General features: G+C 60.2%; 1 protein-coding gene and 1 long non-coding RNA gene across 17 annotated transcripts in view; one reads left to right on the top strand and one right to left on the bottom strand.

Moving 5' to 3' along the window:
* MYRF (myelin regulatory factor) overlaps positions 1 to 13577 on the bottom strand; it is a 36908-nt gene that overhangs the window by 5316 nt on the left and 18015 nt on the right. For 2 of the 15 annotated variants that reach the window (XM_035262920.3, XM_035262922.3), the window contains exons 5-22: positions 12869 to 13148; positions 11627 to 11877; positions 11426 to 11549; positions 9538 to 9733; positions 7389 to 7465; positions 7087 to 7197; positions 6644 to 6734; positions 6074 to 6274; positions 5685 to 5796; positions 5091 to 5200; positions 3925 to 4085; positions 3778 to 3850; positions 3406 to 3494; positions 3040 to 3234; positions 2544 to 2624; positions 2291 to 2379; positions 2006 to 2197; positions 1511 to 1762 (exon numbers count right to left, since the gene is read on the bottom strand). In XM_035262920.3, coding sequence (XP_035118811.1) covers positions 1511 to 1762; positions 2006 to 2197; positions 2291 to 2379; positions 2544 to 2624; positions 3040 to 3234; positions 3406 to 3494; positions 3778 to 3850; positions 3925 to 4085; positions 5091 to 5200; positions 5685 to 5796; positions 6074 to 6274; positions 6644 to 6734; positions 7087 to 7197; positions 7389 to 7465; positions 9538 to 9733; positions 11426 to 11549; positions 11627 to 11877; positions 12869 to 13148 — 2685 coding nt within the window. The remainder of the gene's footprint in view (positions 1 to 1510; positions 1763 to 2005; positions 2198 to 2290; positions 2380 to 2543; positions 2625 to 3039; positions 3235 to 3405; positions 3495 to 3777; positions 3851 to 3924; positions 4086 to 5090; positions 5201 to 5684; positions 5797 to 6073; positions 6275 to 6643; positions 6735 to 7086; positions 7198 to 7388; positions 7466 to 9537; positions 9734 to 11425; positions 11550 to 11626; positions 11878 to 12868; positions 13149 to 13577) is intronic. The other 13 variants (XM_035262921.3, XM_078341178.1, XM_035262927.3 and 10 more) reach the window with 7 other exon arrangements.
* LOC118145513 (uncharacterized) lies at positions 10247 to 13275 on the top strand. 2 transcript variants are annotated; one of them, XR_004730687.3, is made up of 3 exons: positions 10247 to 10313; positions 12373 to 12453; positions 13138 to 13275. It is a non-coding gene; the product is annotated as an uncharacterized LOC118145513 (long non-coding RNA). The 2 variants fall into 2 exon arrangements; XR_004730688.3 differs by lacking the exon at positions 10247 to 10313 and adding an exon at positions 12110 to 12219.

Raw genomic sequence — 13577 nt, 5'->3', positions numbered from 1 at the left:
CACAGCTACTAGCACACTGCTCCTAGCACCTCCCTGAATGAACCCACTGCAGACTGGCTGGCTGGGTAGAGGTGAGACTGAGTGTGACAAGCCAGATCGGGGAGACAAGGCTTTCTTGGTCATCTAGTCCACCTACAGTCTTGCTGCTGTCTGACTATCCACCCAGGAAGGGGGAAGCTGGGGCTGCTGGACATTTGCTGGGTGTGGTAAGTTTTCAGCTCTGTGGCATGACCCAGGGACCCGAGGACCCCAGCAGGATCCAGGACACCCTGTGTGACCAAGGACAGGTATCAGATACAGATGAGATGGAAGGTGCCCTCCCCACGTCCCTTCTGGGCAAGTTCCAAAGGTCCTTTTAAGAGTCAGCTCAGCCAAGTGTGGTGGCTCACACCTGTAATCTCAGCACTTTGGGAGGCCAAGGCGAGCAGATCACAAGGTCAGGAGTTCAAGACCAGCTGGCCAACATGGTGAAACCCCACCTCTACTAAAAATACAAAAATTAAGCCAGGCGTGGTGGCACACGCCTGTAATCCTAGCGACTCAGGAGACTGAGGCAGGAGAATTGCTTGAACCCAGGACAGGAGGTTGCAGTGAGCTGAGATCATGCCACTGCACACCAGCCTAGGCAACAGCAAGACTCTCAAAAAAAAAAAAAAGCCCAAATGTCACCATCTCCAGAGAGGTCTTCCCTGATCCTCCCCACCTTCATCCGGATTAAGTGCCCTTCCCAGTCCCAAAGCTGCCTGCATGTCCCCCCAGAGCCTCATCACACTGCTGTGTTTTCAGCTCTGTGAGGTCTTTGGGGACAGGGGTGTGGCTGTCTTCATCATTCCCAGTGCCCTGTACAGAGCCAGCCAGAGTGGCTGGCAGCCCAGTAAATGGGTGCCTGGCAGACATCTCCCCCTGGGGTTTCCATCTCTGCAAGCCACATTTTCCAGGCTTTCTTTTTCTTGAAGCTCCAAAACCCATCAAATGAAAATTGGTGAGAGCAGAGTTGCCTGGTTGAAGCCAGGAAGCCTCCCAGCCTCCCCTTCGACCCCCAAGGCAGTCCCCAGGGTACCTCAGAGAAACCTAGTTTGAAGACTTCAATAAAAGGTTCTGTAACTTTCTTAAAATCAAAGATCTGAGGTGTGGGAAACTATAGGGGAAACCCAGTATGGCACCCTCCTGAGGCTGGCATGTTGAAGGAGGGGCCAGGCTTGGATCGAATACCAGCCCTGCCTCGGAGGGGCTGCATGATCCTGAGCAAGTCACTTCACCTTTGTCTCCATCCCCATTTCCTCAGCTGAACAATAGGAACAACAATGCCTTTCTTGCAGGAGTGCTGTGAGGACTAAATGAGGTGATCTGTTTAAGGCTGTGGGTCTGATTCCTGATCCTTACTCTGCTCAGCAAATGTCTATTGACTGACAAGCCTGAACCGAGACAGTCACATGCCTGGGCTGAGACCATCCCTGGCCAGTGAGCCTTGCTGGGCTGGGCTGGGTAGTGTCAGGAGTGCGGCAAGTACCTGACTGGCCCTGGGCCCAGGTGGGCTGAGCAGGGCCCACACTGGACTGGGGGGCCCCTCGGCGGGCCCGGCCATGGAAACCAAGGCTGGGGCTGTTCTTGGCTTTGCCCTGCCCCACAGGGAAGGGGACTGCAGGGCTGGCCAGAGGCTCCAGACTCTTGTGATGCTTGGAGTGGCCAATGCCATTGACTGAAAGACCCCAGGACTTGGCTCTGATGTTGGTGACTGGCAGCAGGGCCATCTGGCTAGGGCCTGTGGATAGAACCAGGGACAGGCTGAGAAGAGGGGAGCTGGCTGCTTCCCATCCAGCTTTTCTCTAGGGCCCCACAAGACTGAGTGAACCCCATGTGTCCCTTGGTCCCCTCAGGGGCCTTCCCAGTCATTGTCCAGGGCCTCATTCTGCTCTCCAGGAGACCCTCCCACCAAAAAGTCTTTGGGCCTCTCTCTCTACTCAGGTAGCCCCCACCCCAAGCCCCAGCCCTGAGAAAGCCGTACCTGAGCGGTTGGTGTTGGGGCTGGGGCTGGGGCTGGGAACATGGCCAGGGTTAAAGCTGGGGCCAAGACTAGGACCAGTGGTGGGGCTGGTGGTGGGTGAGGAGCAGCAGACGACAGGGCAAGGGTGGTTGGAACACAGGTCCAGGGTGCGGATGGCAGAACCTGGTGCTGAGCTGGTCAGACTTGTGGTCACTGAGGAGGCCAGAGGCTGTATGAGCCAGAGGAGCCCCCAAGACAGAACATAGCCACCTCCCCATCCCACCCCAGACACGCCCAGACACGCACCCAGCAGCAAAGAAGGCTGTATGCCTGGCAGCCCAGTGGTCACAGAGGACTGTCGGAGCTGCGTAGTCCCAAAGCTCTGGCTGGACCTGCTGGGGAAGGGTGGGCTGAGCTCAGAGTGGCTGGGAGAGCCTGAGGGGAGAGGGCCTGGCAGTCCTGGAGAGGCAGGAGGGCAGGAGGAGGCAGAGAGGGAGGGGAGGGAGGCAGGAAGAGGGGCAGCAGGAGCCAGAGGAGAGGGATGCTGGTCAGCACATACCATGGGCACATGGCCTCACTCCCCCCAGGGGGCTGGGGCCGGAGCAGGGCCAGGAGACAGGAAGTAGACACGGCAAAAGAGCTAAGGGGCAGCAGAGAGGCAGAGGGCGAGACAGACAAAGGGGAAGAGAGAAGAGAAGACACAGTCAGAGGTGGCCCCGGGAGCTGAGGGTGACAGTGGGCTCACAGAGCCCAAGGTCCTGCCCTGGCCTTCCTTTCCCCTACCCCATGTTCCAAACCCAGCCCCTCAGACAGCCCTGACTCGCAGGCCCAGCGACCTGGAGGAGCACTAACCAGGCCAGACAAAAACATCGGCGTCAGCAAGGACTGGGAAAGGCTGCCCACCCTCCAAGGAGGCCCTTCCTGGATCCCCCCAACAGGCTGAGAGGCTAAGGATGAACTCCTTTAGAGGAGACAGCCTCATAGCTCTCTGAACTTGGACTGCCTACCGAAGTCCCACCTGGCCCAGTGGCTTGGCTTGGCCTCCAGGAACCTACCCATCAGTGTCTACCAGGTCCTCCTCCGTGCGCAGGCTCAGCACGTACAGTGTGGACATGGACACCACGCTGGAGCCACAGAAAAGGGTGACCATTAGAGCTGGAGCCACCACCCAGCGCCCTCTCTCCAGGACAGGGCTGTGGTCCTTGGCTCCTGGGGCTGGGCCCCCAGGTGATGCCTGCAAATGGGTCGCCCTGAGGGGAAGAGGCAGAAAGGCCCACCTCACCGAGACCTCAGCCGCCTGATCTCCCAAGCTATGTCCTCCTCTTCCCCCAGGCCTGAGCCCATGGGCAGCTGACTCCACAAGGAAGCTCCACTCCCCCCACCTTCCATCAGCCACCCTGAGAGCCCAGAGGACAAGTCACCTGAAGGCCATGACCACCACCAGGGCAATGATGGTTCCCTGCAGGAAGCGCTGGCTGATGCAGGCCTGGTCTGGAACCACAGACGGTGACTGAGGACCAAGAGGAAAAGTGCAGATGCAAAGCAGACCAGGCTGAGGCTGCCTGCTATGGGCTCTGCTGGAGGCTGGGGGTGGGGGGGTACCCCATTCCCCCAGAGGACAGAGAGAAGAAAGAGAAACTGGGCGCTGGGAAGGCTACCGAGTCACAAGGAGAGGGAAGTGCCGGAGGCAATGAGGCTGGAGAAGTGCAAGCTGGAAAGGGAGGCCACAAGGGATGGGGAACCCCCCCATAATGGCCTGTCATAAAGGGCCTGTCATCCCTGTCCACCCTTACCTTGCTGGCCACCTTGGGGGGCCTCTTCTTGTGAGGGACGCTGCCCGCCCGGCTGAACTGGCTCCCTGCATGGCTGTAGCAAGAGGGCCAGGGTCAGGGGTGCCCCTGGGAAGAGGGGTCTGACCCTCCCCCACCCCACACCCCCACCTGAAGGCGCCCGAGCTGCCAGTGGACTTGAGGCTGTCGAGCCGCCGCAGCTTGGCCAGCTTGTGGCTCCAGCGCTCCAGCTCATCGATGCGTGTCTCCAGGTTGTCAGTCAGCTTGCACAGTTCCTTCACGGCCCCCACGTTCTCCATGAAGATGCGCTCCTGCCATGGGCCATGGGCCAATGCAGACGGCTCCATCAGCCCCAGGAGCCCCAGGCTGCCAGACATCAGGGGGCAGGAGGGGCGGCCACTATCCTTGGCTACCTGGGCGGGCCCCTCAGTCCAGCCTCAGCTCCCACAGCTCCTGTGCCATCTCCAAGCAACATCCCCAGCACTGCAGCTTCACCTGGGCTGAATGGCCCTCCCCATTCCCTGCCAGAGCTCTGCATCCTCAGGCTCCCCAGGCCTGAAGGCTGCAGCCCCAGGATCCACCCCTCTGATGACGGCAGTGTCTCAGATGTCAGCACTTCACTATTCAGCTGGGGAGAGCTGTCACAGGCCTCCTTGGAGCCCAGACTCAAGCCAGGTAAGTGTCAAACGTCATCCTCACAATAAACCACGGATTTAAGCCTAGAGATAGCCATATGAGGATGTCTTTGCGGTTCTGTTACTGCTCTCGTATTACTCGGGGTGGAGGACCATGGACCTCCACAGGGTTTCTCTTGCCCTTGACCACACAGGCTTCAGGGCCCAAATTCCTACCCACTCATCCCCTTGAACACTCACCCCTTCTCTGTGGGGTGCAGAGGGCACTCTGGAGGCAGCATGAGAGTCGAGGCTGCTCCTGCCTCTGCTCTGCAGTGTCCCCCAGTATCTATGGAGGAGAGTCAAGGCTGCTCCTGCCTCTGCTCTGCAGTGCCCCCCAGTATCTATGGAGGAGAATCAAGGCTGCTCCTGCCTCTCTGCTCTGTAGTGTCCCCCAGTATCTATGGAGGAGAGTCAAGGCTGCTCCTGCCTCTCTGCTCTGCAGTGTCCCCCAGTATCTATGGAGGAGTCAAGGCTGCTCCTGCCTCTGCTCTGCAGTGCCCCCCAGTATCTATGGAGGAGAGTCGAAGCTGCTCCTGCCTCTGCTCTGCAGTGCCCCCCAGTATCTATGGAAGAGATGAGTGTCCCCCAGCTGGCTCCCCACTTGCCGCTGGGCTCCCTCCCATTCCCCCACCCACAGACCTTGTTCACCACCAGGAAGTTCTCTATGGTTTTCCCATTGGCAAAGACCATGTCTCCAGTGTCTTTCACAGCCTCAGGCAAGATCTCCTTCACCTCCTGAGCGATGACACCTGGGAGTGAGGGGCAAGCCAAAGATGGGCGGGGGAAGTGGCCGAGGGGACTGCTCACAGCTCTCTAATGTACTGTGGGAGCAGGATTGGAGAGGGTGAAGGAGCCCTGGAGCAGGGGGATGCCATGAACAAGTTTTCACAGAGGCTGGGGTGGGGCGGGTTCCCCGGGGCAAAGATCCCAGGGGTGGGTAGTACGCCGGCAAGTTAAAAGTAGGATTGATTTAGCGAGAAGGGTGAGGGTGCTGGGGCCGCGATTTTCGGATTTCCACTGACAACGGGGCGAGGTCCCGGGGACCTGGAGAGGCGCGATTTTCCAGGGTCTGAGGGGCGGGACTTCTAGAAGGCATGATTCCCAGGGGTGCAGTTCCGGGAGTCAAGAGGAGGGATTTCTAGGGGTAGGATTTCCAGGTGACAGGGAGCGAGGTCACTGAGGTCCGAGGTTTCTGGGTTCCCCGACCCCAGTCCGCGCCAGCCGGGTCCCTACCTGTCTCTGGCGCGGCGGCCTCGATGCCCGCGCTGGCGGCGAACTCGGGCTTGTATCTGTAGTGCACCAGCCGCATGCGCGAGATCCTCTTCAATTGCTCAGTGGTGTCCACCTGCGGGGAGCCAGGCCCGGAATGAACCCCTCCCCACCTGCGGTCGTCCCGGAGCAGGCCCCGGATCCCAGGAGGGAAGCCACCCGAGGCTGCAGTGTGGAGAAGAGACCCCGCTACTAGAGTCGTTACATCGGGATTCGGGGTCAGCCTCCCTCCCTTCCTTCCTCGGCAGCCCCGCCTTTCCGCGTGGCCACGCCCCTCCCCAGGAGACACGCCCCCGCGGTCCGCCCCAGCCTCTGGCCCCGCCCAGCCCCCCCCCCCCGCAGCCCCTTCTCACCTCCTGCACGTGCTCCTTGGCGCGCAGGTCCGAGGGGTGCATGAGCGAGCCCATGACCTTGACATTCCCGTGCACAACCAGCGCCTCGTCCGGCCGGTCTGTATTGATGCCCACGCGGCCGTGGTGGAAGACGGTGTCGGGCACCTGTGCCCGTTGCCACAGCACGTCGCTGTCGCTCTCGAACTGGCCTGGGTTGGAGGCCTACCGCGAATTGGAGCTGGATCAGTCCTGGGGGACAGGGGACCTGCAGGGCCCTGGGAGCAGGGAAAACACCACAGCAGCCCCTCCCCTTCCAGCCAGGTCTTCTCACTGCACCAAGCACAACTTAAACTGTCCCTCCCATTGTGACAACTTTTTGTCACTTGTGGGATCCCAGAAGCTACCAGGTCTTTGTCCACCCACCTGCTTTACTGTGGAGACCCTGCAGCCCTGAGAGGGTAGGAGCCTTGCCCAAGGCCACACAGCCAGTGCCTAGCAGGATGAGCACCCCCTCTCCTGACTCTCTGCATGCTACTTCTCCCAGCCCGGGCGAGGGCTGTCTACACCCTGGGGGGACCCGGTGGCCCTCACCCGCACGATGATTCGCTCTGAGATCTGGGCGGCCAGTGTGTAGTTCTGGTTCTGTGCGTGGGCCTGGAGGGCCACCACCAGCATGAAGTACCTGGGACACACAGGGGTCTCAGAAGCACTAGGGGCCTGCCCTCTCCCCGGGTCCACCCTTTCCCTAGCCAGATGCACGTTCATCTCACCTCATCCTACAGAGGAGGAACCCAAGCCTCCACCAAGGGGCAGAAATATCCCCCAGCCCACAGCAGGAAGCCAGGGCTGTTCCTCAACCCAGAAGCCAGGCTTCTGCTCTTCCCATCCTTAAGTCAGTGAAGGGCTCCAAATCTCAGGTCCCTCATCTGTGAAATGGCTCAGCCTGTAGGACTCTGTGCCTGGCAGGCCACACAGGGTGGTGTCTTCCTGCCTCAGAGACAGAGGGTCTCCGGGCAGGGCCCCCACCTGCTCACCTCTGGTCAGGGTTGGGCTTGCCCTTCTTCCGCATGTTGTTGGCAGTGGTCTCACTGAAGTGCAGCCGTCCCACCGTCACCTTTGTAACCTGCTCCGGGGGCAGACTGACCCTGCAGAGGACAGGCAGGGTGCTCAGAGGGGCAGGGAGGGAGGATGCCAAGAGCCATGCCGCTGAGGGGCACCCAGGCCAGCAACATAGGGGAGGCGGACGCAATGGGTGCCTCCCTGGCCCCTCCATTCCCAAGCCACCTCTAGGGAGGGCCCTTCGAGGTCCCAGCCCCAAAAGCGTCTAGACACTCACGTGACCGGGTTGAAGGGCCGCTTGCTCCGGTCTGACTGGGACTGCTCGATGTTAATGGACTGGTTCAGGGCCTCCAGCTGGGGGGAATGGAGCCAGTGGCACCTCGGGATGGGGCGCCCCAGCTGGTCCTGCCCTCCTGCCCCTCTCAGCCAGGCCTGGCCCAGCTAGAGTTCACCAGGAAATCGGGTAGCACCCAGCCCTCAACCCTGTTTCCCGCAGCTCAGTTCGATGCCTTCTGCACAGTCACACCCCCCCACACCCTACTTTACACCCACTGTCCTCACCCCTCACATCACACCACTCCCCCAACTTCTGCACAGCTACGAATGCAGTCACTCCCCAAACATCCACGCCCCCATTCCACACCCACACATTCCCCCACCTCTGCATGTGTGCACACACACATGCACACTCACACACACAGCCCCACCCTCCCTCACGTCCATACCCCCACCTCATAGCAGCCTCCCAGCTCAACCACTTGCACCCAGACCCACTCACTCCCCAGACCTCTCCATACCCATGTCCCCTCTACCACTCCACGTGCACTGGCAGAGCCGTTCCAAGGTGCCATGCCAGCTCACTTATGACAGACACCAAAGCCAACAGACCCAGCCATGCCCCCAGAGAACTCATAGACTCAAAATCAGCCACTACTGGGGTTGGGCTGTGGTGCCTCCCAGTGGGCCTCAGGGGAGGGACTCCTAGGGAGGGGACAGCGTGGAGTCTGCCTGGAGAGGAGGGATGGATATTGGGAAAGGCATCCAAGGCAAAGGGAGCCGCAGGGGGACAGCAGGGGCTGCGCTGGGCAGGAGAGGTTTGGGGTACCACAAGTGGCAGAGCTGGAGCAGAGGGCAGGGCCCCCAAGGCCACCGTGGTGCAGCTAGGAAGCTGGCTCTTTGCTGGCAGGACATTGGGGGCCTTGGAAGGATATCCTTAGAAGGATAGGGAGTGCCATGGACCCCTTGAGTCTCAAGTGGAGCAGGAGTTGGGGGTCCTAGCTGCTGTGGACATTCCAGCAAGGAAGGGAGGTGACCCAGACCAAGGGATGGACAGGAAAGAGGCAAGAAGGGGACCAGGTAGACGGATCTTCAAGAGCAGGGCCAGATGCATGATGATGGAGGCAAAGAGGGCCCTGACTCAGATTTATGACTGTGGTGACCAAGGCCCTGCGCCCCATTCCCTGAGAGGAGAGCCCAGGGTGGGAGGCAAGGGTGCAGGGAGTTTAGTTTAGGATTTGGAGCTGAGGCGCCTGTAGAGGGGTCAGGAGATTGGTCTTTTTTTTATGTTTTATTTTTGAGATGGAGTCTACCTCCCTCTGTCACCCAGGCTGGAGTGCAATGATGCAGTCTCAGCTCACTGCAACCTCCGCCTCCCAGGTTCAAGCAATTCTCCTGCCTCAGCTTCTCAAGTAGCTGGTATTACAGGCGTGCCTTATCACACCCGGCTAATTTTTGTATTCTTAGTAGAGATGCGGTTTCACCATGTTGGCCAGGCCGGTTTCGAACTCCTGACCTCAGGTGATCTGCCCACCTGGGCCTCCCAAAGTGCCTGGGATTGCAAGTGTGAGCCACTGCGCCTGGCCGAGAGATGGGTCTTGACTGGGATTGCAGACTTGGGAATCACAAGCTGGAGCAGGAAACGGGGCAAGAGGGAGGCAGGCTGAGGAGCCCAACGTTTAAGGGTCAGGCACAGGGAGAAATGTGGGTGGTGGCAGAGCCAGATCTAGTTTACACACGCACACATGCTTGCCTTTTTTTTTTTTTTTTTTGAGATGGATGGAGTCTTGATCTGTTGCCAGGCTGGAGTGCAGTGGCGTGACCTCGGGCCCCTACAACCTCTGCCTCCCGAGTGTAAGCAATTTTCCTGCCTCAGCCTCCGAAGTATCTGGGATTACAAGCGGGTGCCACCACGCCTGGCTAATTTTTGTATTTTTAGTAGAGACGGGGTTTCACCATGTTGTCTGGTGGAACGGCAGGAGGCTGGTCTCAAACTCCTGACCTCAAGTGATCTGCCCACCTGGACCTCCCAAGGTGCTGGGATTACAGGCGTGAGCCACAGCGGCTGGCCATTGCTTGCTTTTTCTGGGGTCTTTCAGTGCCCTCCAGGGGCCCTCCTGCTCCCTTTCCTTGCCAAGACCCCAGCTTGCCTTCACTCCATGTAGCTTCAGGTAGAAGCAGTCGAGGGGCTTGAGGCCCTCAGGCGTCTTGACGTACTTGGGCTCGCCCAGCATGCCAATGTACACTGTCACCTGGAAGTGGTTCTTCTTCTGGCACACGAAGGCGTCGTCCCCCACCGAGAAGTTGAAGCCCTTGTCGGCGTCCACGCGGTAGGTGAGCATGGGCCTGGGGGGCAGGTGAGGGCACTCCCCTGAGGCCCCAGAGCCAGGCCTGGAACACCAGTTCCTCCCATCTTCGGGGTTCCAAAGCCGTTTCCCACCCCACACCCCTGCATCCTCAAACCACCAATGCAGCTGCCCCAACTCCTGAGAAATGGAGAGTGAGTGCCGGGAGGGTTCCACGACAGGACTGCAACCTCCTCCTCAGCATTCTCTCCTCTACCTCACGCCTCAGGCCACCACCCTGTCCTGGTGACGGGGGCCGCAGGACAAGACCCTGAGGCTCATCAGACAGGAGGGAACTCCTGAGTGGGAGGGGAGGGTGCTTGACTCCCCTCCGCACACTTTGCTCCTTCCCAGAAGGCTGCCTGAAGCCCCCTTGCTCACCCAAGAGGGGGCGAGAGGGGCTGCGTCTGCAGAGCCTCACAGAGCCTGACAGCTGGTTGCCCTGGAAACGGTGGAACCAGGCGCCTGCTCTGCTGCAGGCCCCGCCCCTGCCACCAGCTTGCTCAAACCCCCCATTCCCACTCCCTCCATCCTGGGGAGAGAAGGGGACACTCCTGGATGCTTCCTCAACCTCAGCCTTGGTGTGCCCATCTGTTTGCTGGGTTTAGTGTCCCATGTTTGGCCCCTTTGGGACACCTCTAGTTGACAGTGAAAAGAGCAACTGTTGGCCTGTGGCCCTCACTCAGGTCCCCAGGCACAAGAGTGGTCACAGGAGTGCCTGGTGCCAGCCTGGAGGAAGCTGGGCAGGGAGAACGCTTCCAAACTTGTGGAAAGAGGCCTGTGGGCCAGGCCAGTATTGCCAAAGGCTTGGGCTCTCCACTCTTCCCTCCTGGAGCCCCACCCACCTGCCTGAGCTAGCAAAGTACTCAGGAAGCTTTTGGGCTGCTTCCGGGGCTGCAGCTGCCAAGCTTCCTGGCCTTGGGACCTGGGGTGGCAAGGGTGGCCCAAAGAGTATGGGGGTAAGGGTAGGGGGCTTCGTCCCCATGCCAGAGAGGCTGGACCACTATACGACTACACCCCCACCTGGCAGGACCTCATGGGACCCTTCAGCCTCCACAGCAGCCAGAAGCCCCCAGCACTGGGGCTGCTGGCTAAGAATTCCCTCAAGGCCTAGAGCATCCAACTCCAGGCAGCTGGTCTCAGCCACCGGCCCAGGCCTGGCAATGCCCAGTTACCCTGTCACCTGTTCACTGGCCTTCTTGGGGGAGCCAGGGGAATGGTCCCCACAGGGCTCCCAGCCTGGGACCTGGGAAGATGGAGCCATCTGGGTGTGGAGGGGGCACTAGGAATGCTCACGTAGCCTCTGACCGGATGCTCCCCAGCCCCTCCTCCCTCTCTCCAGGGAGGGGGCTGCCGGGAGGGCCCAGCTTGGGCTCACCTTCCGGCTACCTTCCTGGAATGCAGGGGGAGGAGGCAGGGAAGGAGGAGCCAGGAAAAAACACCCATCCACCCACTTCTCCCTGACTTGGTTCCCAGCTGTCCCTCCCTGGCAGTCATCACCTTCTCAGGGAGGCCTTGGGCAGGCTTAGGACTCAGGAGCCCTGAGTGCCAGTCCTGGCTCTTCCCTGAGCCTGTTTGCTCTTCTGGGAATGGGTGCTCCCAGACCCTGCTCTGGGACCTTGATGGAGTCCTGGGCTGGGGTGTCCCAAGATGGGGTGGCCTGGAGGAGTGGGGAAAGGCACTGGGGACTCACAGCTCCTTGTAGTTGGCGTCGTACAGTGTTGCCCACTTGTTCTGCTGATGGGGCTGCCACTTGATGGACTGGTAGTTGGGGTCCAGGTAGGAGCCACTGAGGCTATCATTGTCCTGAAGGAGGCCTGGAGGGAGGGAACACCATGTGGGCCCTGCGCCCCGGGCCCCATACCCCACCTTGAAGGGTTGGCCAGCCACGTACCTGGGGAGGGGGCACCTGGTGGGTGCCAAGGCGGTGTCTGGACACGGGCAATGCTGAGAGGCAAGGAACCAGGGCCTGGGGAGAGTGGACCCTGGGGAGGCCAGGGTGGGGATGGGGCTCGAGTGGGATGCAGAGGCAGGGCTGTCACCGTCCCGGGCTCCTGTTTGATCATTCCATTCAGCATCTGGGCATTGAGGGTGCTGGGGGGGGATTCGGAGTGCTTTCTCTTCTTGGAGGGGTGTGTGGGGAGCCTAGGGAAACAGAAGAGTGTCCCATGGGGGCTGGCTCTCCCTGAGCCCCTCCCTCTGGGTAGTATCCACCTCTCTCCCCTCTTTAACCTATTTGGGCTAGGATACGCCCCACCCAGAAGACACCTCCTGCAGGAAGCCCTCAGGCTTTGCCTCCTCCTACTCCCCATCTATCCATGCTGACATTTTCTGCTTCCATCACTCTTCCCTTCCCCCAGACTGTGGACAGGAGCCACACCTGATTTGGTGTCTCCATCACGCCCAGCAACAAGGCTGGCTCATGGAATCACAGCAGTCGCTTGAGGAATGAATGAGTTTGTCCCTGCCTGCGTTGTCACACTCAAGGTCATACTTTATAGTAGGGGTGCTATGGAGAGCAGGCCCCATGATCAGAACCAAGCTGCAGAGGGCGTGGGCCACAAAAGCCAGGGAAAGGAGCTTCCTGGGGTGGGGAGTTTCGGGGGGACTCCGCAGCACCCCTTCCCTTCTGGCTTACAGAATGTTATGACTGCAGGACCTTCCTTTGAACTAAGCCTTTCATGGACTCTCCACACGATAAAGCAGATGAAAAGACAGCCGGTAATCAGAGTGGGGGGCTTGGGTCTAGGAATAAGACTCCTCAGAAACCTGAGGGTTCCAGGAGACAGCTGGAAAGCCACTGGGGTCTGGGTAACAGCACAGCCCTGGCTGGGTCTTGTCTTAGCTCTGCCCCTGGCTCATGGTCTGGGTGGAACATTTTCCCCATCAGAACCTCAGTTTACCTGCCTGTGCCCACTAGATAAGGTAGTTGTGAGCAATTAGCCATGGCTGTAAACCCCCCAAGGCATTGCTGGGCAAACGTGTGTAAATCCTTTGACCCCGATCTGCCCTGCAGAGCCTTCTGCTCTTCCTGGGTGCATCCCCATCCCTACCTCCCTCTCTGGCTTGCCTGCCGCCCACCCTGGTCCCTGCACCCCACCTTCCCACGCCAGGGAGCTGGCCGCCCACGTCTTACTCAGTTCCATGCTGCTGCAGGAGCTGGTGCAGCATCTGGGACTGTTGGGCGTGGTGGAGCTCAGTGGGCACCAGCCCCTGCCCCATGGCAGCGTAGGGAGGGATTGGGGGCTCAGCCTTCATGTACAGGTCCCGCTGCAGGACAGGGTAGTGCGGTGGGGGTGGTGGAGGCGGTGGGGGGCCTGGCAAGTGGGCTGGAGGTGGGGGCGGATGCTCCAGGCGGGAGGGCACTCCCACATGGCACAGCGTCTCAGGGGTTATTGTACGCAGGAGATGGGGTTCTGCAGGAGAGATGGGGAAGCAGGCATCTGAGACCAACGTCGCTCAGGCTCCTGGGCACCATCCTCCCTAACAGTCTTCTGCTTCCACCCCATCCTGGGCCAAGCCTAGGGGCTGCCCCGATCTACCCCAGGTAGGAGGGTGGTTGATCAGCCACCCACTAGAGGCCTCAGCAGGGGCATGACCCTGCCAAAGGGAGGACAGCCCTTCACCCCATCCTAGCCACCTCCTGCCCCCAGGCTGGGCCAGGGGATCCAAGCCAAATCTCAAGCCCCCGCCCCCCAACATTGTTCCCCTCTCCTCTGAGGCCTGCTCCTCCTCTGGGCCTCAGGAAGGAGTCTCTGGAGACCCCCAGGCCAGGCCTGCTAGGTGCTCCTCCCTCTGGCAGGCAGCCCCTCTACTGGGTTCCCAGGGGCCAGCCCCCCAGTCTG

This window comes from Callithrix jacchus, chromosome 10 (genome assembly GCF_049354715.1).
Source record: "Callithrix jacchus isolate 240 chromosome 10, calJac240_pri, whole genome shotgun sequence".
Taxonomy (NCBI): Eukaryota; Metazoa; Chordata; class Mammalia; order Primates; family Cebidae; genus Callithrix; species Callithrix jacchus.
Note: the sequence above shows the minus strand (reverse complement) of the source record. Positions and strands in the feature narration are given on the sequence as shown.